The sequence below is a fragment of the Hypanus sabinus genome, chromosome X2, assembly GCF_030144855.1.
Source record: "Hypanus sabinus isolate sHypSab1 chromosome X2, sHypSab1.hap1, whole genome shotgun sequence".
NCBI classification, from domain to species: domain Eukaryota; kingdom Metazoa; phylum Chordata; class Chondrichthyes; order Myliobatiformes; family Dasyatidae; genus Hypanus; species Hypanus sabinus.
In genome coordinates this window covers 4,388,622-4,414,095 of record NC_082739.1, presented here as the reverse complement: position 1 = coordinate 4,414,095, position 25,474 = coordinate 4,388,622, and the positions used below count along the sequence as shown (strand labels likewise).

The 25,474-nt window shown below is 42.3% G+C and overlaps 1 protein-coding gene across 2 annotated transcripts in view; it reads left to right on the top strand.

Annotated features, from left to right (window-relative positions):
* dscaml1 (Down syndrome cell adhesion molecule like 1) overlaps positions 1–25,474 on the top strand; it is a 676,237-nt gene that overhangs the window by 28,600 nt on the left and 622,163 nt on the right. For both annotated transcript variants that reach the window (XR_009509068.1, XM_059956821.1), the window contains exon 2: positions 11,322–11,639. Coding sequence is in view for 1 of the 2 variants with exons in the window: in XM_059956821.1 (XP_059812804.1) it covers positions 11,322–11,639 (318 nt within the window). In the remaining variant the exon portion in view is untranslated. The remainder of the gene's footprint in view (positions 1–11,321; positions 11,640–25,474) is intronic.

Here is a 25,474-nt window from a genome sequence, read left to right as displayed (position 1 = left end):
CGAGGACATCTCAAGGGTGATTTGGAAAAATGCCTTTACTCAAGATTTCAGTCTCAGTAAATTGATGGCAACAGAACCATTCAGTGATTTCAAAGGGGAATTAGATAGGTACAGGACAGAATAATTTACAGACTGTGAGGGAAGAACAAGTGAATGTAATTGATAGAATTTCACTAGTAGAAGACAGCGTAGACATAATGGGTGTAGTGGCATATTTCAATCCCATAATAAGTCAGTACATTTAATGCTCATTCTCCAGAGTTCCTAATTTTACACTGGATGACTCAATGAGAAAGACAGTGTGAGCTGGTCTGATTTGCTTGGGTGTCAATAGCCTATTTGCCAGGGTAAACAACTCTAGACCAAACTAAGGCTGGCTTCTTGGGAAAGATGCTGAAGGTGACCATGGAAAAGAGCCCTAGTAAAAATCTGGACCTCCGGAGCTGTGGAGAAGCAAACTGGCAAAGAATAATTTTCTAAACATGTAACGTTTTTATGTTCTCTCCCAATCACTGACCAATGTCTCCCAGTGGAATTCTCCAAGTGATTTCCGTGACATTGTCCCAATGGACGTGCATTGTGGTGGACTCTTCCTGATCACCCGAATGAGTCATAGAATACTACAGCACAGAAACAGGTCCTTCGGCCCATTTAGTCTGTGCCAAACTATTATTCTGCTTAGTAGCCCTGACTTGCACCTGGACCCTAATCCTCCATATCCCTCCCATCATGTACTTATCCAAATTTCTCTTAAATGTTGCAATCAAACCTGCAACCATCACTTCCACTGGCAGCTGGTTTCACACTCATATCACCCTCTGAGTGAAGAAGTTTCTCTTCAGGTTCCCCCTAAGTATTTCACTTTTCACCTATAACTTATGACCTCTAGTTCTAGTTTCACTCAACCTCAGTGGAAATAGCCTGCTTGAATTTACCCTATCTAACTTCTGCAACAAGAGGCTGGTGGACTATTCCCTCTGGCTTTGCTTCCCAACTTACAGATAAAGATTGGCTTTATTTGTCACGTGGACACCAAAGCATCGAAACATACAGTGAAACGCATTGTTTGAAGCAACGGTCAATAGCGTCTGAGGATGTACTGGTGGTAGCCTACAAGTATCACCTTGCTTCCGGCACTGACACAGCATGTCCACAACTTACTGACCCTTACTTACCCATACACCTTTGGAATATGGGAGGAAACCAGAGCTCCTGGAGAAAACACACGAGGTCACGAGGAAATGTACAATCTCCTTACAGACAACAGTGGGAATTGAGCCCTGATTGCTGGCACTGTAGAGCATTATGCTAAACAAAAGTGATTCAGCAGATGCTTGAAATCCAGAGCAACACTCACAAAATGCTGGAGGAACTCAGCAGATCAGGTACATGTATGGAGAGGAATAAAGAGTTGACTTTTCAGGCTGAAACCCTTCATCAGGAAAGGAAAGGAAGGGAAAAGAAGGTGGGGTGAGGGGAAGCTAACCATGATGCCCTTTTCTTCTTCTTGCGTTGTCTTTGAGAAGCAAGCTTTTGTGCTATTAATGGGCTTTCTCTCATTTCCAGTTGCTTTATCACCCTTAAAAGTACTTGAACATAACCCTGGAAAGTATTGCACCAGTCTTGAATTTGTATTTATAACAATATAAATACTGATGCAAAATTGTTTATCACTTCTTTAAGACAAACCTAATGGCAGTAGGTGAATATCCAGCTTTCTATGAGCAATTTTATGAGGTATGAATGAAGTATATGTGATGGTGAAGCCAAGGGATTTTAGAGTTCTGTTCTACAAATACCACGTATCAATCACCAAGCTTGTATTAATACTGAAAAGTCATTAGATTTGACTGGACCATGTCAAATGGTATCTCTGGAACTTCTGCTGCTCACTGCTCAGGATCTAATGAACATCAGAAAAACATGTGTGGTAAAGATATTTTTACAGATGCTCCACAGAAAGCTTCTGATCCAGATGCATCACAGCTCACTATGGCAGCTGCTCTGCCCAAGACTACAAGAAATTGTAGAGAGTTATGGACACAGCTCAGTTCATCATAAAGGCCAATCTTCCCTCCTTGGATTCTCTCTACACACACCACTGTCTCGGAAAAACAGCCAACATAATCCAAGACCCTTCCCATGCTGGTCATTCTCTTTTCTCCCCACTTCCATTGGGAAGAAGATGCAAAAGCTTGTGAACACATATCACCAGGCTCAAAGACAGATTCTGTCCTACTGTTATAAGACTGCTGAACATATCTCTTGACCAATAAAGACCTCCTGATCTCTCAGTCTATCTCATTGTGGTCCTTGCATATTATTTGACTAGTGCATTGCATTTTTTCTGTAATAACTGCAATACTGTATTCTGCATTCTGTTATTGTTTTCCTTTTGTATTGCCTCATTGTAGTTGTGTATGGAATGATCTATCTGGATGGCATTCAAATAAGGATTTTCATTATATTTCAGTACTTGTGACAATAATAAACCAATTACCGAATCCCAGATGTTGGAGCCACTCTTTAAGTTATACTTCAAACACTTTGCCAAGCTTATCCTTCACTTCTGCAAGATCCGTGGTTTTCTTTGTAAGAATAACAGATTGTTTACTGGTGAGAGCATGTCCCACAGCAAGATAAATTATCTCTTGTTTATTAAGAATGTTCTGGAGATTCATTTCATATTATTTCCCCTTCAACAGTAATGGAATTGTTCAGGGAAAATGACATTGTGACAACATAAAGAAAATTCTCCCAAATTGCATTTAGTAAAAAAAAAAATTCCATCCATTATTCTGTGACTGTTGTGAGGTCCAGAATGATATCAGCTGGCTTTAATATTCTGTTAATTTCTATTCTCCCCAGCATCCTTATCAAGTTTCTGCTCTAAACCTTGTTAACTGGGTACCCATGTTGTTGCTTCTGAGGTCATGCTGTATGCAAAATGGCTGCCACATTAATCTGCATAGCAACAGTTGCTATGGTTAAGTTATTTATTGTGTGAAGGGAATTTGAGATGTTCCTGAGGGATATGGTTCTTTCTCAATCCCTTCATTGCTAGTATGTAAACGAAAAGCCTGAGCTGTTCCTGAAGCTCCTTGCTGAGGAGAGATGACAGTTTTCCTTGGTCTTTATACACCTCAACCTCTGCATGAACCACATAGACTTTGGCAGTGGTTGTCTGTTTAAAACAAACCCTGCCCTTTGTTACATTGACCTTTTGTCCTCTGTATGTACGGATGTACTCCCACTAGGGAATTGATACTAAATCCATCTCTTAATCACTTTTAATTCTATCATGGACTCATCTCACTGTCAGTCTTGTACTTCCCTGATCATGGAGACATAGTTAAGCATCTCCCATTCTAATTGGCTCCCAGTTTAACATTAAGTGGTTTAAAGTTCCATGCTTGGCATCTTATCTCAATTATAAAATTATATTTTTGTTAAGTGAATGAATCTACAACATGATGTATTGAATTTCAAAATTTTTGTTTGTAAGTATTGATGCAGTTATTTGGAGCCCCTGCAGACATGGATACATTCTCAGGAAACCCTAGACTATTTACTTGGTCAGACAAAGAAAAATAGTGCAGAGGTGCAGAAAAGATCCATTAATAAATAGCAGTGGGATTCATGTACCAGTTAACAAACACAAATCTAACTGATTGAAGGAAACCATTGCCTTGGGAACACCCCTGGACCCCAATCACTCTTCCCTTAGGGTCCAGAGACTCCTCTTGAATACCTTTTTATCCACAAATGATTACATATTCCAAAAATGACCCACAGGAATTAATTGCAAATGAAATACAAAAAGCTAATGGATAGTGTGATATTATGTTAGAAAGCAAATCTCTGGTTTTCAATCTAAATGACATTGATTGCCATTATAATGACATAAATCAATCTCTTTACTGTTGTCTTGCTCTCTTCATTTTATAGATTACAATCTCTATCTGATGTGTTTTATTGCCTCTGTTTTCAAAACTGTGTAGTGGCCCACGTAAACAGCTGATGAGACCATCACTCAGCCATTGTGTTACAATTGGACGCGAAAGACGAGAATTTAGACTGCACTTTGTCACCGCTCTCAAGTCTCCTGGCCCATTTTGTTTTTAACGAATTGTTATATCCCCTTCCCATAGGGAAGTTCACAAAATAAAATATTAATTGTTGGAGTGAGCATCCTTGATCTTTGATCACTGAGTTCACTGTATGATGTAATCTCATACACCATCAAAGCTGCTCCTCTCAGTCATCATCATGAAACCCCACTCTCCCCCTTTTAATATTTCAAGTAAATTTATCATCAAAATATGTATAACATATACAACCTTCAGATTCATTTTGTGTAGATACCCACAAAACAAAGAAGTCCAATAGAATCCATGAAAGTCACACATAACAAAGGCAGAGACCCTGAAAGTGAGTCTATTGGCTGTGTGGTCAGTTTAGTACTGAGCCCCATGGTTGTAGGGCAAACACGATTCATGAACCTGGTGGTGCGGGACCCAAGACATGTGCACCTCCCACCCGACAGTAGCAGTGAGAAGAGAGGGAGAGGAGTCAAATGCAGGCAGAAGAATAGAGTTAGTGAAGACACCATATTGTATAAGAGTAGCGCTCTGCTTGGTGTTGTACTCATGCGCATTGTTAGCTAAAAAACTTGCATTTTAATAGTGCATTCCATATCGATTGCACTGTTTTTAAAAAAAAATGAGCACTTGAATAGCACCTTTCACATCCCTTTCAAGACATGCTCACACATGCATACAGAGTCCCTTTGAAAGTAATAACTGCAAGACATTTAAGTAGACCTTTGTTTATATGCCGACCCCAAGGTCTTTGGAAATTGACAAACAAGCAAAGTAAATCATCAGCAGAAGTACAATACATAACTATAATGTACAGCATGTGTGTGTCGGTCATTGAGATTTCTATGTACCTTCTATGCGAGGGCTATAACTCTGATAATAATTTCCCTGGTGAAGTGTTGTCTAAATATGGCAATGCAATATAATATTCTGGTTTCTCTCAGCTTGGATGGATCACAAACCAATCTGCAGGTAGCTATAGCTCCCAAGCACACACTTACAGGCATTATATAACCTAATGACTTGTAGGCATGCATTATAATCATGTATCTTATTGTTTACCTGCAGGACACTTTCCCTTTATTCTGCATTATTCTTGTTTTACCTTGTTCTAGCTCAATACACTGTATAATGATTTGATCTGCATAAACAGTACACAAGACAAGCTTTATTCCATATCCAGGTACATATGACAATAATAAGCTAATACTCCAGTACTTTCACAATAATATATTGCTGTTGTAATGGATATCCAGCCTTAATCTTCCAGTGTATCAATGTTTCCTTTCACTAAGCAGACCCATACACTCAGTGGTGACTTTATTTGGTACCTCCTGTATCTAATAAAGCGGCCACTGAGTGTATGTTCGTGGTTTTCTGCTGCTGTAGCCCATCCACTTCACGGTTTGACATGTTGTGCTTTCAGAGAAGCTCTTCTGCACACCACTGTTGTAACATGTGGTTATTTGAGTTACTGTCACCTTCCTGTCAGCTTGAACCAGTCTGGCCATTCTCCTCTGACCTCTCTCATTAACGAGGTGTTTTCACTCACAGAACTGCTGCTCACTGGATGCTTTTTTTGCTTCCCACACCATTCTTTGTAAACTCTAGAGTCTGTTGTGTGTGAAAATCCCAGGAGATCAGCAGTTTCTGAGATACTCAAATCACCCCGTCTGGCACCAACAATCATTCCACGGTCACTTTTTTGTTGGCACGTGGCCAAGTGGTTAAGACTTTGATAAAAACACAAAATGCTGGCAGAACTCAGCAGGTCAGACAGCATCTATGGGAGGAGGTAGTGACAACGTTTCGGTTTCGGCCCGAAACGTCGTCACTATCTCCTCCCATAGATGCTGTCTGACCTGCTGAGTTCTGCCAGCATTTTGTGTTTTTATTTATTTCCAGCATCTGCAGATTCACTCGTGTTGGAAAAGGCTTTGGGCTGGTGATCTGAAGGTCATTAGTTCGAGCCTCAGCCGAGTCAGTGTGTGTGTGTCCCTGAGCAAGGCACTTAACCACACACTGCTCCTGCACGTTTATAGTCCAGTGGCGGCAGTTGGTGCGGTATGGACAAGACAAGACAGTCAAAATCACTTGGATCACATTTCTTACACATTCTGATTTTTGGCCTTGGCGTCCTGACTGTGCATTTAGTCAAGCATCTACATGCTTTTATGCATTTAGTTACTGCCACATTTTTGGCTGATAAGATATTTGCATTAACAAATAGGTGTATGGATGTACCTAATGACTTGGCCTCAACAGCCATCTGTGACATTGCATTCCACAGATTCACTACCCTCTGGCTAAAGAAATTCCTCCTGGTTGTGAGGTTGGATGTGTGTGTCGTGATTTTCATGTTGTAGGTGTTCTCTCGTTCTGCACAGATCTCAAGGCCAACATTCAAATGCTGAAAGAATCCATGAGGAGGTGTGGTGAATGCTTCTGGACTCTCAGCCTCTGTGATAAAAATCAGGATCAGAATCAGGTTTATCATCACTGACAAGTGCAATGGCATTTGTTTTTTTTTGCAAGAGCAGGATGGTGCAATACATAAAATACACTATAAATTACAATAAGAAATACATCTTAAAAGTTAAATAAATAGTTGGAAAAAAAGAGCAAAAATTGTGAGGTGACTAAAACATGGGTTCACAGACCATTCAGGAATCTGATGGCAGAGGGGAAGAAGCTGTTCCTAAATCGTTGAGTGCGTATCTTCAGGTTCTTGCACCTCGTCTGTAATGGTGGCAATGAGAAGAGGGCATGTCCTGGGTGACGGGGTTCTTAATAATGGAAACTGCCTTTTTGAGGCATCGATTTTTGAAGATATCCTGGAAGGTGTCGAGGCTAGTGCCCACGATGGAGCAGGCTGAGTTCAAGGTGGAGACTGCTGCCTTATTCCTGCTACAAAACATAACTCCGCTCAAAATAATGTAATTGTGTAAAGTCCTTATTGAGAATCTTTTTGACAGTGATAAAGCAGCACAGTTCAAAGACTTTCAAGTTGCGTCCCAGTTTAATCCACACCGTCAGCTCGTTCTCAGAGTGACCACTAGGTGGAGCAGCCTGTGGTTTCCAAGGGTCCATCTTTGGGATCAGTGTGAATTGTAGCCCGTGGATCACGTCTCCTGCTGAGCCGGCGCAGGTGTGAATCACAAGAGCGGGAGTGTGTGCAAACCGAGCCCGCAAACTGGCACAGGTAAATCTTCCTGAGAAAAACACAAGCTAGATTTGTTGAGGAATTCATATGAAAGCATAGAAGAGACTAGAGACGTTGAAAATGCATTTGACCCTATAATACTCTCTCTCATAAAGACTTACTAAATCATGACTATTCCGTATTTGACTGCAGGACACCTTCAAGAAGAAACTGCTTTTGTCCAGTAAGCCTTTCCACTCCTTCTTCTCAACAGAGTCAACTGTCTATTAATTCAGAATTTGATTAATTCAGACTTTATTCTGTCCCTCACAGAGGTTTACTGTCCACTTTTCTTCAGCTTTTTTTTTGCGTTTTTTTAAAAAAAAAACAAACACTCAAAACTCACAGGGAGTTTGTGTGTCTCCACATCTCTCTACAAAGCAGTAATTCTGTCTGAGTGTCGCATCTGCGCTGAGTTTTAACAAGGTCTGTTCTTTGTATTATCGTCTGTCTCTTCATTTTAAATGGACATTGAACTTGTTGGTTGCCACGTGCAGTTCTCTTTTCCTTCCTGTTTTGGCCTCCGTTTACCTGGCAAAAGGATCCCAGAGTCAATCCGTGATAAAGTCTCAGTAAGAAAGGAAAATACAATCTTGGCACATATATAACCGTGGCACTGAGGGAATGCTGAACCATTAGAGAGTTTGCTCTCAGGATGTAAGATTAAATGGAGTCTCTATGTGTTTTTCCAATTAAACATTAAATACCCCATTCACTTCGTAATTGGTCTATGATGCCACATGTACCAAGGTACAGTAAAAACAACTTTGTTTTGCATGTCATCTGTACAGATAATTTCATCACATTAGTGCATTGAGATGGTACAAAGAAAAAGCATGAACAGAATGTAGAATAAAGTGAGAAGGGAGAGTGCAAGTCGACAATAAGGAGCAAAGCTATGAAGAGGTAGAGTGTGAGGTTGACTATATCTTAGTGTACTGGGGACCTTTCAATTGTCCTAGAACAGAAGGATATGAGCTGTTCTTGAGCCTTCTGCTACATGCTTTCAGGTTTTTGTATCTTCTGACTGATGGAGGTGGAAGAAGACCATGAGACAGGAGCAGAGTTAAGCCATTTGGCCCATTGAGACTGCTCTGCTGATCCATCATGGCTGATTTATCATTCCCTCTCAAACCCATTCTTCTGCTTTCTCCCCTCTACAACCGTCTGTGACAGTGAATTCCACAGATTCGCCACCCTCTGGCTAAAGAAATTCCTCTTCATCTCTGTTCAAAATGGTCATCCCTCGACTCTGAGGTTGTGCCCTCTGGTCCTAGACTCACCCACTATAGGAAACAGCGTCTCCACATCCACTCTATCTGTGTCCTCTGGTACTAGACTCCCCCACTATAGGAAACATCCTCTCCACATCCACTCTATCTGTGTCCTCTGGTCCTAGACTCCCCCACTATAGGAAACATCCTCTCCACATCCACTCTATCTGTGTCCTCTGGTCCTAGACTCCCCCACTACAGGAAACATCCTCTCCACATCCACTCTATCTGTGTCCTCTGGTCCTAGACTCCCCCACTATAGGAAACATCCTCTCCACATCCACTCTATCTGTGTCCTCTGGTCCTAGACTCCCCCACTATAGGAAACATCCTCTCCACATCCATTCTATCTGTGTCCTCTGGTCCTAGACTCCCCCCACCATAGGAAACATCCTCTCCACATCCACTCTATCTGTGTTCTCTGGTCCTAGGCTCCCCCACTATAGGAAACATCCTCTCCACATCCATTCTATCTGTGTCCTCTGGTCCTAGACTCCCCCACTATAGGAAACATCCTCTCCACATCCACTCTATCTGTGCCCTCTGGTCCTAGATTCCCCCACTATAGGAAACATCCTCTCCATGTCCACCCTATCCAGGCCTTTCAATATCACTGGAAAATTTTTTGAAAATGTTGTTTACTCAGATATTTTTTAATGATAGACTGCTTGATGCTGACCACAAATATAATTACAGACTACTTGTATCACATAGGAATTTGGAGAACCAAGAAATTAACTTTTATTGAATATAATGCATTTAATTACACAACAGTGCTGACGCTTTGCAATAGTTCAACAAAGCTAAAAGTATTTTGTTAATGATTTTTATTTGTGCTCAGTGTTTGAGACTTCTCACCTAAGTCTCCAACAATAATCAGCCAGCATTGATGGGTTCCAGTTGCCCTGATACCGTTTCTCCACGACCCCAATGACCTGGTGAAACACTTCACTGTGCTCGTCACTGACAGCTCCAAGAGTTGCAGGGAAGATTTCTAAATGGAAATGCAGAAAATGAATCTTTAGTGACATGTTGCACTTCATGGTTTTGTATACTTGAAGCATGTTGTCAACCAGCTGCACGTAGTTTTGTGCTCTGCAGGTGGCAAGAAAATTTTCTAACAACATCCTTGAATGCCTTCCATGCGATTTTCTGTGGTCCCACTAGAAGCTCTTCGAATTGCCTGTCATTGGTGACTTGTTTGGTTTGTGGACCAACAGAAATGCCTTCCTTAGTCTTGGCATCAGTTATTCTGGCTTGAATTATGAATTGAAATAACAAATATAGGTGATTTCAAAAAATGGTATGTGATAGGGAAATTTCATAGTGACCTTCAAGATCAGCATCCCAAAATCCATAAATTACAGCCAAAAGTATTCAGGAAGCAAAATCTTTGTTGTCCAGTGCATTTGATAGGTTTTAATGAGCTCCCCCATTATTCTTTGAAACTGCCCTGGTGGTTCACGAGGGATGATGTCAGGCGTGGGTGGTGTCTTTGGCTGCTCTTGGCTGCTTTACCGTGGGAGCAAGAAGTAGTAGACAGAACCCATAGCATCTTTCTGTGATGTGCTGAGCCACGTCCACAAATCTACGCAGTTTGTTGTGGTCTCGCCAGAGCAGCTGCCATGATGCATTTGGATAGGATGCAGTGATAAAAATTTGTGAGGTTCAAAGAGAACATGCCAAATTCCTTTAGCCTCCTGAGGAAGTAGTTAGTGCGCTTTCCCAGCAACTTCTTTAAACGACAAAATTTTCTTCCTAAATTTATGTTATGAGGTAGTTGTTTTGGCGATTTATTTTATTTCTTATTTCAGGATCTTTGCTGACTGTAAACTGGCAGGTGCATTTACGATATAACTTGCAGTAAATCCCACTGGCTTAGGTAGTGAAATGCTGTAGACTGTAAGCCTTTATTTAGAGGCATCTGCTTTAAGGAGCTATGAGGCTGAAATTATTTCATGCCTGAGTTTGGTTACGTTTTAATCTTTGATAACCCATGGTTTGCCAAAGTTGTGTGCCTTTTCACCAGAAGTTTGGTTTCTTCTGCAGGTTGCTGGTACAATATGACATTTTTTTCCCAAAATGGAACAAAGAACTGGATGCAACATTCCAGAGCAACCAACTCTGTTTCTTAGGTCCAGTGAATACAGCACAACCTATTTCTCATGGATGCATATATTATTGTTTCTGTGGTTGGGGAAAACCTTCAGATGCAGAGTTGATGGGCTGAATGGCCTAATTCTGCTCATATAACGTATGCTTCTAATTTTACAAGAGAGGCAGACTATCGTATGAACAGAAAAGTGGGTCCTTTAAACATAAAGCTTTTGATGGGTTTGGAGAGGATGTACTGCAGGAATCTTACCTCATTCTCAGAGATGAATAGAATTAGATGACATAGACTTGGGGTGAGGGATAAGAGATTTAGAATCAGAATCAACTTTATTATCATTAACGTACAGTCTGTTGTGAAATTTGTTGTTTTGTGGCAGCATGGCAGCAGAACAGAAAATACATAAAATATATGTAGGTGAAGTTGAGATGCGAAATGTTTGAACATCTGAAACAGAAATGTTTGTCTGTTTTGTGTGTTGTTTTCCATTGATTGCATTACATTTCTTCATTCTGTCAACACCTGCAAGAAAATCAATCTCAGGGCAGTGTATGGTGACATATACATACTTTGATAGTAAATTTACCTTGAACTTTGATCTGATCAATCTTCCTTTGTCTTTGCCCTCACAGCACACAGTGAGGGTCCAAGGACGAGCCTGTACTTCGTGAATGACTCGTTGCAGCAGGTGATCTTCTCCAGCTCGGTGGGCACGGTGCTGCCCTGCCCGGCTGCCGGCTCTCCGGGCACCATCCTCCGCTGGTACCTTGCCACAAAAGATGACATCTACGATGTGCCCAATATCCGCCACGTCCACCTCAACGGCACTCTGCAGCTCTATCCCTTCCCGCCATCAGGGTTTAATAGCTTTATCCACGACAATGACTACTTCTGCACGGCTGAAAACAAAGCCGGCAAGATAAGGAGCCCAAATATCCGTGTCAAAGCAGGTAAGGTTATCTGGTGGGATTCACAGATCGATAGTCATAGAGCAACACAGCATGGAAAAAGGCCCTTTGGCCCAATCTGTCCCTGCAACTGGTCTTAATTCAGATTCAGGTTCAGATTTATCAGGTGTACGTGTAAATGCATCATTTGTATTAACAATCAACACAACGTAAGGATGTGCTGGGGGCAGACGCCAAGTGTCATCACACGTACCAATACCAACACAGCTTGCCCATAATGCTCGGCAGAGCAAAACAGAACACAACAAGCAACAAAACAACAACAGCAAGAATAAGCCCCTTTCCTCCCTCCCATCCAGCCAGCCATGCATATAAACAGTCCTTCTACATTTGGCCCATATCTCTATAAACCTCTCCTGTCCAAGAGTCTTTTAAATATTGTAATTGTACCTGTCCCTACAATTTCCTTGTGCAGCTCATTCCATATAACCATTAACCTCTGTGTGAAAAAGTTGCCTCTCAGGTCCATTTCAAATCTTGCCCTTCTCAACTTCAACTTACACCCTCTCATTTTGGACTTCCCTACCCTCTGAAAAAGACTTTGGCTCTTCATGATTTTATAACCTTATATAAGGGATGAGCAGCAGCTGTGATGGAAGAATCTGAGCAATGGAAAGACCCAAACTATTAACCACAGCCACTGCTTACTTTTGCCCACATGGCACCAGAATAATTGGATCCTGGATCAGCCTCTAGGGCCACATGAGGACCCACCAATAGACAACCCCTTAGGAGAACAGCATACTCGAGTGATTGCGCTATCGTGAGGGAATATGGTTACCAACAATATTTTTTTTTGTCAGAAACTTCCCAATTCCAATGAAAAATAGACTAGTTTCAAACACAATTTATATAGGACAACCTATTTCCTACATAATTTTGCCAGCTTGGATATTTGACTTCTAGTCATCCAAGTTAGTTAGTTTCGAACTGTGTGACTGAACCAAATCATCTTGGAGTTGCCCAATAGAAGCAAAAAGCCAGGATTATGGGTTTGTGGTGAACACCAGTGGTTTGTTGAATTATTTGGTGCAATCATTCCAGTGAGACGTTCCAGGAGCAGCTAGCACCCTCCTGGTGAAAGAGGATAGTCTCTGCCCATGGCGATAAAGCCTCACCCATGACGAACACGTTCCTGGCATTTGTTGGGAGTGCACATTAAATTTGGGAAATATCATATACCACTGCTAGCAACACACAAAATGCTGGAGAAACTCCACAGGTCAGGCTACGTCTATGGAGGGAATAAGATAGTTGATATTTCGGGTTGTAAATCTTCATCGGGAGTGGAAAAAATGAGCTCAATCTACAAATGTAAATATATTATCACAGTATGTATAACTTGCCATATATTATCTTGAGATTCAATTTCCAGACATTGTTGCCAGGCAGGGTGGTTTGAGTATCTCAGAAATTATTGATCTCCTGGGATCTTCACACACAACAGTCTCTAGAGTTTACAGACAATGGTGTGAAATACAAAAAGCATCCAGTGAGCAGCAGTTCTGTGGGTGAAAACACCTCGTTAATGAGAGAGGTCAGAGGAGAATGGCCAGACTGGTTCAAGCCGACAGGAAGGTGACAGTAACTCAAATAACCACACGTTACAACAGTGGTGTGCAGAAGAGCATCTCTGAATACACAACACGTCGAACCTTGAAGTGAATGGGCTACAGCAGCAGAAGACCACACCAGGTTTAACTACTTTGGCCATTATCTATCTGTCTCTTTGTATTTGCACAGATTGCCTTCTTTTGTACAGTCTTTGTGTGTACTGTTTTGTTAATTCTATTGTATTTCTGTGAATGCAAGAAAATGAATACTAGGGTAGTGTATGGTGACATATTTGTACTTTGATAATAAATTTACATTGAACTTCCACCTTTGAACTTTGAAGCAGTTGATTCCATAGCTGAACGATACTGTCAATTAGTTATGCATGCTTGCCAGAGTTCTGATCTTGCATTTTTCTCCAGTAACAGTATTATTCCACTCAATGCTAATTTACCAAAATGAATGAAGTAAATCTTGGGAAACAGTGCCAGGAGCATGCACTTCTTCTGGGGTTTTGCCTTGCCTTGTGAGCTGTGGTTGATGGTTGACAATATGAACCTCTTGATTAGATTATGCCTTTATTATTCATTCTCTACTGCACACTTCAGTATTCGTAAAATCTTAATAGTGTAATTGGAGGGCACTGATTGTAGAGCAAGAGGTTTTTGTGATGACATTGTCTCGTAATGTGACACCATTAGGAGAATATAATGGTGGAGTTATTTGAAATGGTGCAGCGGGTTTATACGAGCCAGTTTAATATGGAGCTTGCCCTCTGCTGTTGGTAGACAGTTGCTTAAGTCCCTCAAATAGTAACTGAGTCTAATTTTTAATAGAGTAATTTAAGGCCATAGAGTCAGACAACACAGATAAAGAGCTTTTGGCCCATCGAGTCCTTATCAATCATCTACAGCACTGTAATCTATTTTTTCACCACCTGACCTTCACAGATAAAAGATTAAAGACTACATTACTTGTGACTTGTACATTGAAACACATGCTGTTTGCATCAAATCAAATTAGTGAGGATTGGGCTGGGGGCAGCCCACAAGTGTCGCCATGCTTCCAGCACCAACATAACATGCCCTCAACTTCGAACCCTAACTATAACTGGGGGCTGGAACCAGAGTGACAGGGCAGACGATGGGGCAGTTGGTATACAAGTAGGTGCATGTAATGAGACTGAGTAGAAGGATAGGCAGTCAGCTGGACCAGAGGGGGCTGAGGGAAACCTGCCTGAGACATACAAAACTGTGGGGCATAAATGGGGAAGGCAGTAAGAAGGTTTCTCCATTAAAGTGATGTATTAAATCAGAGAAAATAGGTTTAGGGCAAGAAGTAGGGGATTTAGAGGGGATGTGAGAAAGATTTTTTTTACCCTAGAAGCAGAAGGTAAATGATGATGAATTTGTAGAATGCCTACGGCATGGTTTTTAGAGCAGTTTGTGGTTGTTCAGGCCATCACTTTCTTGTCACAATGTCGCTTGCTGTTGTGCTTATGCTGGTGGTTGGTTCAGTCGGGGTAATTCCAGGAGGAGATGAAGGTCTAGCTCTGCGTTTGAACTTGTGCTTGTGGGATCACATGTTCACAACTGGTTTGTATGGCAACATCAGGGATGTTGATCTACAATAACTTCAGAGAGTACTTTCCCCAATCATTGACAATATGACCTGGTACCCAGGGGCCTTGCCCATTGTGGTACTGTCTGACCCATACTGCCACTCCGGGCTTGAATGATTTCACCCATCGACCGAGGCTGTGTGGTTGTCTTGTGCACTTGACCATCTGCTGTCTCAGATGCTGGACGCTGTGGCAACATCACATCCAAAACTGAGTGCTATTTTCTTCCCAAAATTGCTTCAGCTGGAGACTTCTTCTCGAGGCTTGGATGCGGTGTAGTTGGATACGTCAGCAGAAATGTCTCGAGAGCCTTGGCCAATGTTCCTTCCCCTTTTGATTTCAGAAGCAACCGCTTGAAGGTATCCACAACCCCCTCTGCTTGGCCATCGGATGATGGATGATACAGGGGTGAGTGGATGTTTACCTACACTGTTCTGGCTGATTGCAGCAAACTGCTATGAACTGAATTGAGTGCCGTTGTCAGAAATAAGAGTTTCTGGTGCCCCAGTGTGGCTAAAGGTCTGCAGCAGCTGTTGAACGGTAGCATCTGTTGTTGTTAATTTCATGGGTAATACTTCTGGCCATTTTGTTAATGGGCATCAACTAGGACAAGGTAGGTACACCCATTGATTGGGTCAGTAAAGTCAATATGTACTCAACTGCAAGGTTTGGTAACCTGAGGCCATGCTTGTGGATCGGCTTGACGTTGATTCTTTGCTGCTGTAGAACACTGAGTACAGATGTGATATCTTCATCACAAAGCTTCTCACTGGGTGACCACAGTGGAATTGTTTCATTACCTTTGGTCGAAGTGTTTGTGGAATCACTATTCTGTCTCCAAACATTAGACAGAAGTCCACAGTTGAGAGCGATGTACGACCTCGATAAATGGATACGACATTGTCTTCATGGCCATCCAACAAAGCGGAATCTAGAGATACGCTGAAGAAGAAGATCTGTAGCCATTTCTGCTCTGATCTTAATGACCATGACCGGGAGATGTTCAGCAGCATCCGATACAACCCCGTGCATTTCGCAATCCATTGAAATTGCAGCCACGACTGCATCTTCGTCTTCACTGCCCTGCTGGTTCATAAGTCTGGAGGGTCGTCTGCCTGACCAAGTTCCTGGATTGATGTGTGCTTGATTTCAAAGTCATGGGCCAATAACATTGTCCCACAGTGGCTTGCATTCAGTCAGAAGAGTGAAGTGCTTGCCATAGAGCATCTTGTGGAATTTCTTCACAGCAAAGGTGATTCCCAAGGCTTCCTTCTTGATTTGTCCATTGTTCCTTTCTGCTGCAGTCATTGATCTGGCTGCATGCATGACAGTGTTTTTGGAACCATCAGGAAAGATAAGGGATATGACAGTTTCCAGCTGGAAGCTGGGCACATCCATCGTGGTGACATTTGGTAATTCTGGGTTGAAATGCACCAAGAGAAGGCTAGATGACAGCATATTCTTCACCTGATCAAAAGCTTCTTGGCATTTTGTGGACCACTTCCACTTCCTGAGCAGGGCAGTCAGTGATTCCCTCAGCCTGTGCATTGCCCGGAGGAATGCTGAATAATGACAGATCGTGCCCAAAAATGGTAGTAATGTGCTGATATCTGATGTCGGGGCATCGTTAAGATACGGTGATCTGGGCGACAACCACGCTCACCTATGATGGTACTTGATTAAAGACATCATGAAGCTGCATTTTTCTGCCCAAATCGTGTAATTTGTTCAAAACCTGGTCCAGGTGTTGGCATAATTCTATCTGATCTGTCCCCATCGAGGTTAGTGACAACACCATCAATACCATTCAGCTCGGTGTCCTTAAGCTGCTGGGAAATTGAAGGAGAGGGAAAGAGGAAAACTGTTGTGATAGTGTGAAGCTCCTGTGAATCTTCTGCCACTTCAGCCAAGTCCTAATTTGCAATGTAATGACCAGCATTCAAATTTCAAAAATATCTGCTGGTACTACTGGTAATGGGCACTGGTGTGTCTGCAGAGCTGCACTGAGACCTGTTGAGAGGTCTGCACACAATCTCACTGTACCTTTGACTTTCTTGATGATGACTGTAGGAGTTGCCCAACATGGCTTTAATGACAACATCTTGTTGCAGGCGACCTAGTTCTTGCTCCACAATTGGTAAGGCTGTATATGGTACTGGTCTTTTGGGACAGAAGACTGGCTTTGAGTTTGGACAGAGATGGAGTTCTGCTTGAACCTGACCCTACTTGAAACACTGCAGGATTGCACTGTTGCAGTTGTTGTATGGTCTCACGAACTGATGGTGCTGTTATGTCGATGGACATGATTTAAACAGTCAGTGCCTTTGTACAGACCTCATCCAGAGAGATGCTCCAGAGATCAGGCTTGTCCATCCATTTAATGGCAAGGACATTCAGATCTGGCTGGTCTATCAGCTAACACACAATTGACTTGGTTGTCGCCCAGCTTCAGCGTGCTGATCTGGCACTTTGCTGCATAGCTGGGGGTTCCACCTGATGCACTACAGGTGGAGTGATGAGTTGTTTGACTGGTGGGGTCCCAAGTGCCCGACATGTACATTTGGAGATAATGGTGATGTCCAACATCGTGTCGAGTTGTATCATGACCAACTAATTTTGATAAATACGTTGAAGGACTGTTTCCTGGGGGGGATGTCCACTTTGAAAATGACCATTAAGTTCCTTGTGGATTTTGATGCCTTTTGAAACTTCTTGTCCTTGTGTTTCACTGGCCTTGAACGTAGTGAAGGACAGCAAACACCTTCCTTATGTCCACACTTACGGCTTTTGCTGCAAATATGTTTCTTGTATTCATGGCTTGTTGCATAATGCCACACACCACAGTCCGGACAAACTGTGTTTGGCCTCAGGAAATTACAAAAATCCTGGCAGAAGCACAAAACAAGAAATCAAGAGAAATTAGGTTTGGTTTTCAATGGAAGATTCTATTAATAAACATATTGAACTGGACACAACTTACAGGATCAGGGCCGTGAGGTGAGCTGTGAGCACCTGAGGAACCAACGCTTATGCTGACTGGTAGCCAGGGATCAAAACAGCTGGGAGTGAAAATGAAATTATTTTACTACTTCAACAAGTTAGGACCAATGAAGAATTTAAAGACATCGACAATCATGTTGAATGTGACAATGAAAATGAAGATTTGGAGGATGTAATCATTGAAAGCACTTTATGAAGACAGTCCATTATCTGTACTAGGTGTCTGTGCTGATTTTGTTCATTTACAGTCAATCAAAAGAACTGCACGTACAGTGAATGAAGTCCTCTGTTGATAACTTTTAGGAATTAATATACAGTTTTATAGTACTATAGTAGTTTTGGTAGTGTTCTAATTTATTCTGCACTTCATTTAAATACATAACTTGTTACTTAGTTAAAGGGAAGTTTGTCTTTATTATATCTTTATAACTCTTTGGCTAATTGGGACAGCCACTTATTTGGGCCAAAAGGTACTGGTCTCGATGTGTCCCAATTAGCCGGAATCCATTGTATTGACAGAGTACGAAAGAGGGAAGGGCCAATTAACTCCTACTAGGAATATAAAGTCCTGCTAGAAAGCTTTGGTTTTCATGAATTGGATGTCATTTGAAAATATTATGAGGTATTATTGGATTTTTCTCAGGCAATTACCTATCTGAAGAGATACATAATGAAGGTGTTTAGATACAGGTCAGCTGTGATTTTATAGCTGAAAAGCATTGAGGGGCTAACAGGCCTTCCCCTATTCCTGTATAAACTAACGCTGTCATCATTGTATTTCATGATTTAAGCTTGGTGCTTGTAATTTACTATCGTCTAATGCTTATGAACTCTGGATTTATCAGAACTGTTTTGAGCTGGCTAAAAGCCATACCTCACATGACTAGCGTTCTCCTGACACGAATTATGGGAGTTCATCTTTGTGCCCACTGACAGATGGCGAGGCCTGAGATTAAATCAAAGCCTTCATCCCAGTATATACCACCACAAAACCCAGTTGTCACAGCTACATGCAGAAGATCTTGATTTCACCGTATGGCTGTGTTATACATAGTAGTAGCAACAGCAACACTGCAGTAACTATCACTGAATCAACAAAAGTAAAAGAGCCGGTCATTGATTTCAGAAGTGGGGGAGAGGCGGTGCTCATGGCCCTGGATACGTCAAACAGTGTTGAGGTTACGAGCGTTGAGAGCTTCGAATTCCTAGAAGTGAACATCACCAATAGCCTGTCCTGGTTCAGACATGTTGATGTCACTGCCAAAAAAGCACACCAAAGCTGCTGCTTCCTCAGGAGGCTAAATAAATTCAGCATGTCCCCATCACTTGTTATGAATACACCGTAGAAAACATACTTTCTGGATGCATTTGGCTTGGCATGGCAGCAGCTCTGAAAGTGACTGTAGGAAACTGCAGAGAGTTGTAAACACAGCTTAGCACATCACTGGAATCAGCCTCCTCTCCATGTATTCTGTCTGCACTTCCCACTGTCTCAGTTAAACAGCCAGCATAATCAAAGACCCACTCACCCCAGACATTCTCTCTTCTCCACTCTCCCATCAAGTAGAAGATACAAAAGCCTGAAACCACCAAGCTCAAGGACAGCTTCTGTCTCGGATGTCTCAGATAACATCCACAGCATTTTGGAGAGGGAGGGGGAGCAGCCAGGTGTCTTGATACATATTGGTACCAATGACATAGGAAGGAAAAGCAAAGTCCTGAAGAGAGAATTTAGAGAGCTAGGCAGAAAGCTGAGAAACAGGACCTCCAGAGTAGTAATTTCTGGATTGCTGCCTGTGCCACGCGCCAGTGAGGGTAGAAACAGGATGAAATGGCAGATAAATCTGTGGCTGAGAAGCTGGTCCAGGGGGCAGGGCTTCAGGCTCTTGCATCATTGGGATCTCTTCAGGGGGAGGTGTGACCTGTTCAAAAGTGATGGGTTGCATCTGAACCCGAGGGAGATCAATAATCTCATGGGCAGGTTTGTTAGAGCTATTGGGGAGGGTTTAAACTAATTTGGCAGGAGGGTGGGAACTAGAGTGAAGGGACTCAGGATAGGACAGATGGTAAAAAAGCAAAGGTAGCATCCAGTCAGACTGTCAGGAAGGGCAGGCAGGTGATGGGGCAAAAATGCAGCCAGCAGGGTGAGTATCAGTGCATTCGGGATGCAGAATCAAAAAGGGTAGCAAACACCTTACTCAAAGTGTTACATCCCAATGCACGGAATATAAGAAATTAGGTGGGTGATCTTGTTGCACTATTATAGACTGTCGGGTATGATGTTATGGCCATCACTGAATCTTGGCTGAAAGATGATTGTAGTTGGGAGCTGAATGTCCAAGGTTACACGTTATATCGGAGGGAGAGGAAGGTAGGCAGAGGGGTTGGTGTGGCTCTGCTGGTAAAAAATGGCATCAAATCATTAGAAAGATGTGACATGGGATTGGAAGTTGTTGAATCCTAGTGGGTTGAGTTAAGAAACTGCAAGGGTAAAAGGACCCTGATGGCAGTTATATACAGGCCTCCCAACAGTAGCTGGGATGTGGACCACAGATTACAACGGGAGGTAAAAAAAAAAAAGGTGTGCCAAAAGGACAATATTATGATAGTCATGGGAGATTTGAACATGCAGGTTGATTGGGAAAATCAGGTTGGTAATGGATCTCAAGAGAGTGAGTTTGTTGAATGCCTATGAGATGGCTTTTTAGAGCAGTTTGTCGTTAAGCCTATTAGGGGATCAGCTATACTGAATTGGGTGTCATGTAATGAACCGGAGGTGATCAGGGAGGTTAAGGTAAAGGAACCGTTAGGAGACAGTGACAATTATGATTGAGTTCAACTTGAAACTTGATAGAGAGAAAGTAAAGTCTGATGTAGCTGTATTTCAGTGGAGTAAAGGAAATTACAGTGGGATGAGAAAGGAGTTGGCCAAAGTAAATTGGAAGGAGGTGCTGGCAGGGATGTCAGCAGAGAAGCAATGGCATGAGTTTAGAAACATAGAAAACCTACAGCACAATACAGGTCCTTCTGCCCACGATGCTGTGCTGAATATGTACTTACTTTAGAAATTGCCTAGGGCAGGGGTCAGCAACCTTTACCACTGAAAGAGCCACTTGGACCCGTTTCCCACAGAAAAGAAAACACTGGGAGCCGCAAAACCCGTTTGACATTTAAAATGAAATAACACTGCATACAACGTTTTTTTTTTGCCTTTATGCTATGTATAAACACTATAATGTGTTGCATTTATGAAATTGATGAACTCCTGCAGAGAAAACGAAATTACATTTCTGCATGCAACAGAAACATTTTGAACTCCGAAAAAAAGACGTTGGGTTGAAGGTTACTTTTAAGTAAAATACTCAATGTCTATTTGAGTTCTTCTTGTATTTATGAAAAACGCTGAACTTAAATTTTCCGCAGCAGCAAACCAAAAATAACATCAGCCAGCTGTCAACCTGAAAAATAAAAGGACTATTTCACTAAACAATGAAAAAATATGAATATTCCTAAAATAATAGGCAATTAAAATATGTATCATACTTGGTTAATGGGATTTCTGCTCCTGGACCTCAGCGCACAGCATCTGCACAGCAGGGCTGTATGACGTCACCTTCATCTTTACACAGAATCGCAAGCTGTCATCTGTGAGGTGTGCACGATGTTTGTTTTCAATAAAGTTCATGTTGGAGAACACCTGCTCACATACATATGTGGATCCAAAGATCGACAGGACTCCAAGCGCATACTTTTTAATGTTTACATAAATGTCGGGGATAGCATTCCATGTTTCGAACACAAGTTTGTCCGGTTTAGGGAGGTTTTCAATATCACTCCATTTGTGATTCTGAGCAAGAACGGCCTTCTGACGGGCAACATCTTCAAGGTCTGCTGTCAAGCGTCTAAACTTGGACACCCATATGTCTTTGTCGGCTATTTCGGCCAGTTCCATCTCAAGATCAGGTTTACTCACACCTGCCAATGCAGTCGTATTCAGTAGAGATGAATCGATGCTTGGGGGAGTGACCGGGAAGGATAATGTGTTTTTTTTACCTCTCTGAACTCACAGAAGCGTTTCCCAAACGATGTTTGCATTGCGATGATTGCAGAATGTAAATACTCCGAATTTATCATGTCGTGACCTTGTCTGAACTCTCTCAAATTGGGGAAGTGAGACAAAGTGCTTTTCTGTCAATCTCTGGCAAGCACTGTCAACTTGCGCTCGAATGCCAAAACATCCTCCAACATGTGTAGGGCTGTACGTCCTTTCCCCTGAAGAGCTGTGTTCAGCGTGTTCAGGTGCGCTGTCGTGTCTACCATGAAGTGTAGCTTTTCCAGCCCTTTGCTGCCCAGGAAAGTTTTCACTTCTTCCAGACACGCGACAAAGCGTTTCAGCACCTCCCCTCTGGACAGCCACCGGACTTTGTTGTGCAGCAGGAGATCAGAATATGCGCTTTCCAGCTCGTCCAGTAACAAACGGAATTGACGGTGATTTAAACTTTTTGCCATTATTTTATTGACAATCTGAATGACAACATCCATTACTTCTGTGCATTCCGGAGGAAATGTTTGAGCGCACAGTGCCTCTTGGTGCAAGATGCAGTGAAAAATCAGCAGCTTTCTGTCCAGCGACTTCTGCAGAAAAGCCACAATTCCCTTGTGCGTTCCCGTCATATTCGGTGCCCCCATCAGTAGCTATTGACACCAGGTGGGTTTATTCCTTTGGCTCTTAAACAATTCAAGACAGCCTCACAGATGTCCGCCCCCCATGTTTGGTCTTTTAGAGGTATCAACTCAATCAGTTCTTCCCGTGGCCCGGCAGAGTTTACATACCGGCAGAACAACGCTATTTGTTCAATATCACCTTTGTCTTTAGACTCGTCACAGGCAATCGAGTAGGCCACAGCTGAATTGATGTTTTTAATTTGCTGTCTTGTGATGTCTTCTGCCATTTTTATGGTTCTGTCTTTGACAGTCTTTACAGAGAGGGGCATATCCCTGATTTTCTGCACAATTTCACTCTTGTTTTTAAAGTCCGTGAATAGATGTTCTGAAATCTTAATGAAAGATTCTTTTATATATTCACCATCTGGAAACTGCTTCCCGTGCCTGACTATTTCCTAAGCGGCAATATAACTAGCGTATGTCATTGGTTTTCCGGACTTCATCCATTGCTTGAAATGATTTTTACTCAGATCAACCTTCCGCATCAGTTCCGAAACGGCTTTTTTTCTCTCATCTCCATCCGGATATTTTTGAGCAAAGGCTGCGTGTTTATTCTAGAAATGCTTTGCAACATTTGACTTTTTGTTGTTTGCTAGTTTCTCATTGCATATTAAGCATACCGGTAAACCAGTCTCGTCAGCAGTGAAAGCAAATGAATCTGTCCACGTATCATTAAACGTTCTGTTTTCTTCAGTCACTTTTCTTTTTTTCTCCATAGTTGGCCTACCTTGGATCGAAAAATTAAAGAAATCGCGCACTGACGGGTGTCAGGTATTGGCAGTGGTGACGTATATTAATAGCGATAAAAACACGTTGTAGCGGTGTGCTCACGCAATCAGTAAACTGCAGTCGAATAACTTTATTCGAACTAAACAGCCTTGCTTTTAAGCCTCCCTCAACCTGGCCCCCATGGGCGAGGTTGCTGCAAAAGACCAATTACTTCCCAAAGCAACAGGGAGCCGCAGCACAGAGGTAAAAGAGCCACATGTGGCTCCGGAGCCGCGGGTTGCCGACCCCCGGCCTAGGGTTACCCATAGCCCTCTATTTTTCTAAGCTCCATGTACCTATCCAGGAGTTTCTTAAAAGACCCTCAGTAAGCCTTGCATGGGGTACCTTATTAAATGCCTTGCTGAAATCCATATACACTACATCTACTGCTCTTCCTTCATCACTGTGTCTAGTCACATCCTCAAAAAAAATTCAATCAGGCTCAGAAGGCACAACCTGCCTTGACAAAGCCATGCTGACTATTCCTAACCAGATTATGCCTCTCGAAATGTTCATAAATCCTGCCTCTCAGGATCTTCTCCATCAACTTACCAACCACTGAAATAAGACTCACTTGTCTATAATTTCCTGGGCTATCTCTGCTCCCTTTCTTGAATAAGGGAACAACATCCGCAACCCTCCAATCCTCCGGAACCTCTCCTGTCCCCATTGATGATGCAAAGATCATTGCCAGAGGGTCAGCAATCTCCTCCTCTGCCACAATCTCCTCCCACAGTAGCCTGGGGTACATCTTGTCCTGTCCCACTGACCTATCCAACTTGATGCTTTCCAAGAGCTCCAGCACACCCCCTTTCTTAATTTCTATATGTTCAAGCTTTTCAGTTCACTGTAAGTTATCCCTACAATGGCCAAGGTCCTTTTCCTGTAGTGAATACTGAAGTAAAGTACTCATTAAGTATCTCTGCTATCTCCGTCGGTTCCATACACACTTTTCCACTGTCACACTTGATTGGTCCTATTCTCTCAAGTCTTTTCCTCTTGTAAAAGAGTTGCTTGTAAAAGTGAGAAAGGTGCAGGATAGATGATTCCAAATACAAAGAAATACTCAAAAGGCAAAATAATGTAACAGTGGCTGACAAAGGAAGTCAAAGATAATGTAAAAGCAAAAGAGAGGGCATACAACAAAGTGAGAATTAGCTGGAAGATGAAGGATCGGGAAGCTTTTAAAAACCTACCGAAGCAATTAAAAGAATCATTAGAAGGGAAAAGATGAAATATGAAAGTAAGGTAGCAAACAATATCAAAGTAGATAGTAAAAGTTTTTCAAGTTTATAAAAAAAATAAAAGAGAGATGAGAGTGGATATAGGGCCACTAGAAAATGAGGCAGGAGAAATAATAATGGGGGACAAGAAGATGGCTGAGGATCTAAATGAGTATTTTGCATCAGTCTTCACTGTGGAAGATGCCAGCAGTGTGCCAGATGTTGAAGGGTGTGAGGGAAGAGAAATGAGTGCAGTTACTATTACAAGAGAGAAAGTGTTCAAAAAGCTGAAAGACATAAAGGTACATAAGTCACCCGAGCCAGATGAACTGCACCCCAGGGTTCTGAAAGAGGTAGCGATAGAGATTGTGGAAGCATTGGTAATGATCTTTCAAAAATCATTGGGCTCTGGCATGGTGCCAGAGGACTGGAAAATTGCAAATGTCACTCCACTCTTTAAGAAAGGAGGAAGGCAGCAGAAAGGATGTTACAGACCAGTTAGCCTGACCTCAGTGGTGGGAGGATGTTGGAGTCAATTGTTAAGGATGATGTTATGGAGTATTTGGTGACACGGGACAAGATATAACCATATAACAATTACAACACGGAAACAGGCCATCTCAGCCCTTCTAGTCCGTGCCAATGTTTACACTCACCTGGTCCCACTGGCCCGCACTCAGCCCATAACCCTCCATTCCTTTCCTGTCCATATACCTATCCAAATTTACTTTAAATGACAATACTGAACATGCCTCTACCACTTCTACTGGAAGCTCATTCCACACAGCTGCCACTCTCTGAGTGAAGAAATTCCCCCTTGTGTTACCCTTGAACTTTTGCCCTGTAACTCTCAACTGGTGTCCTCTTGTTTGAATCTTCCCTACTCTCAATGGAAAAAGCCTATCCACGTCAATTTAATCTATCCC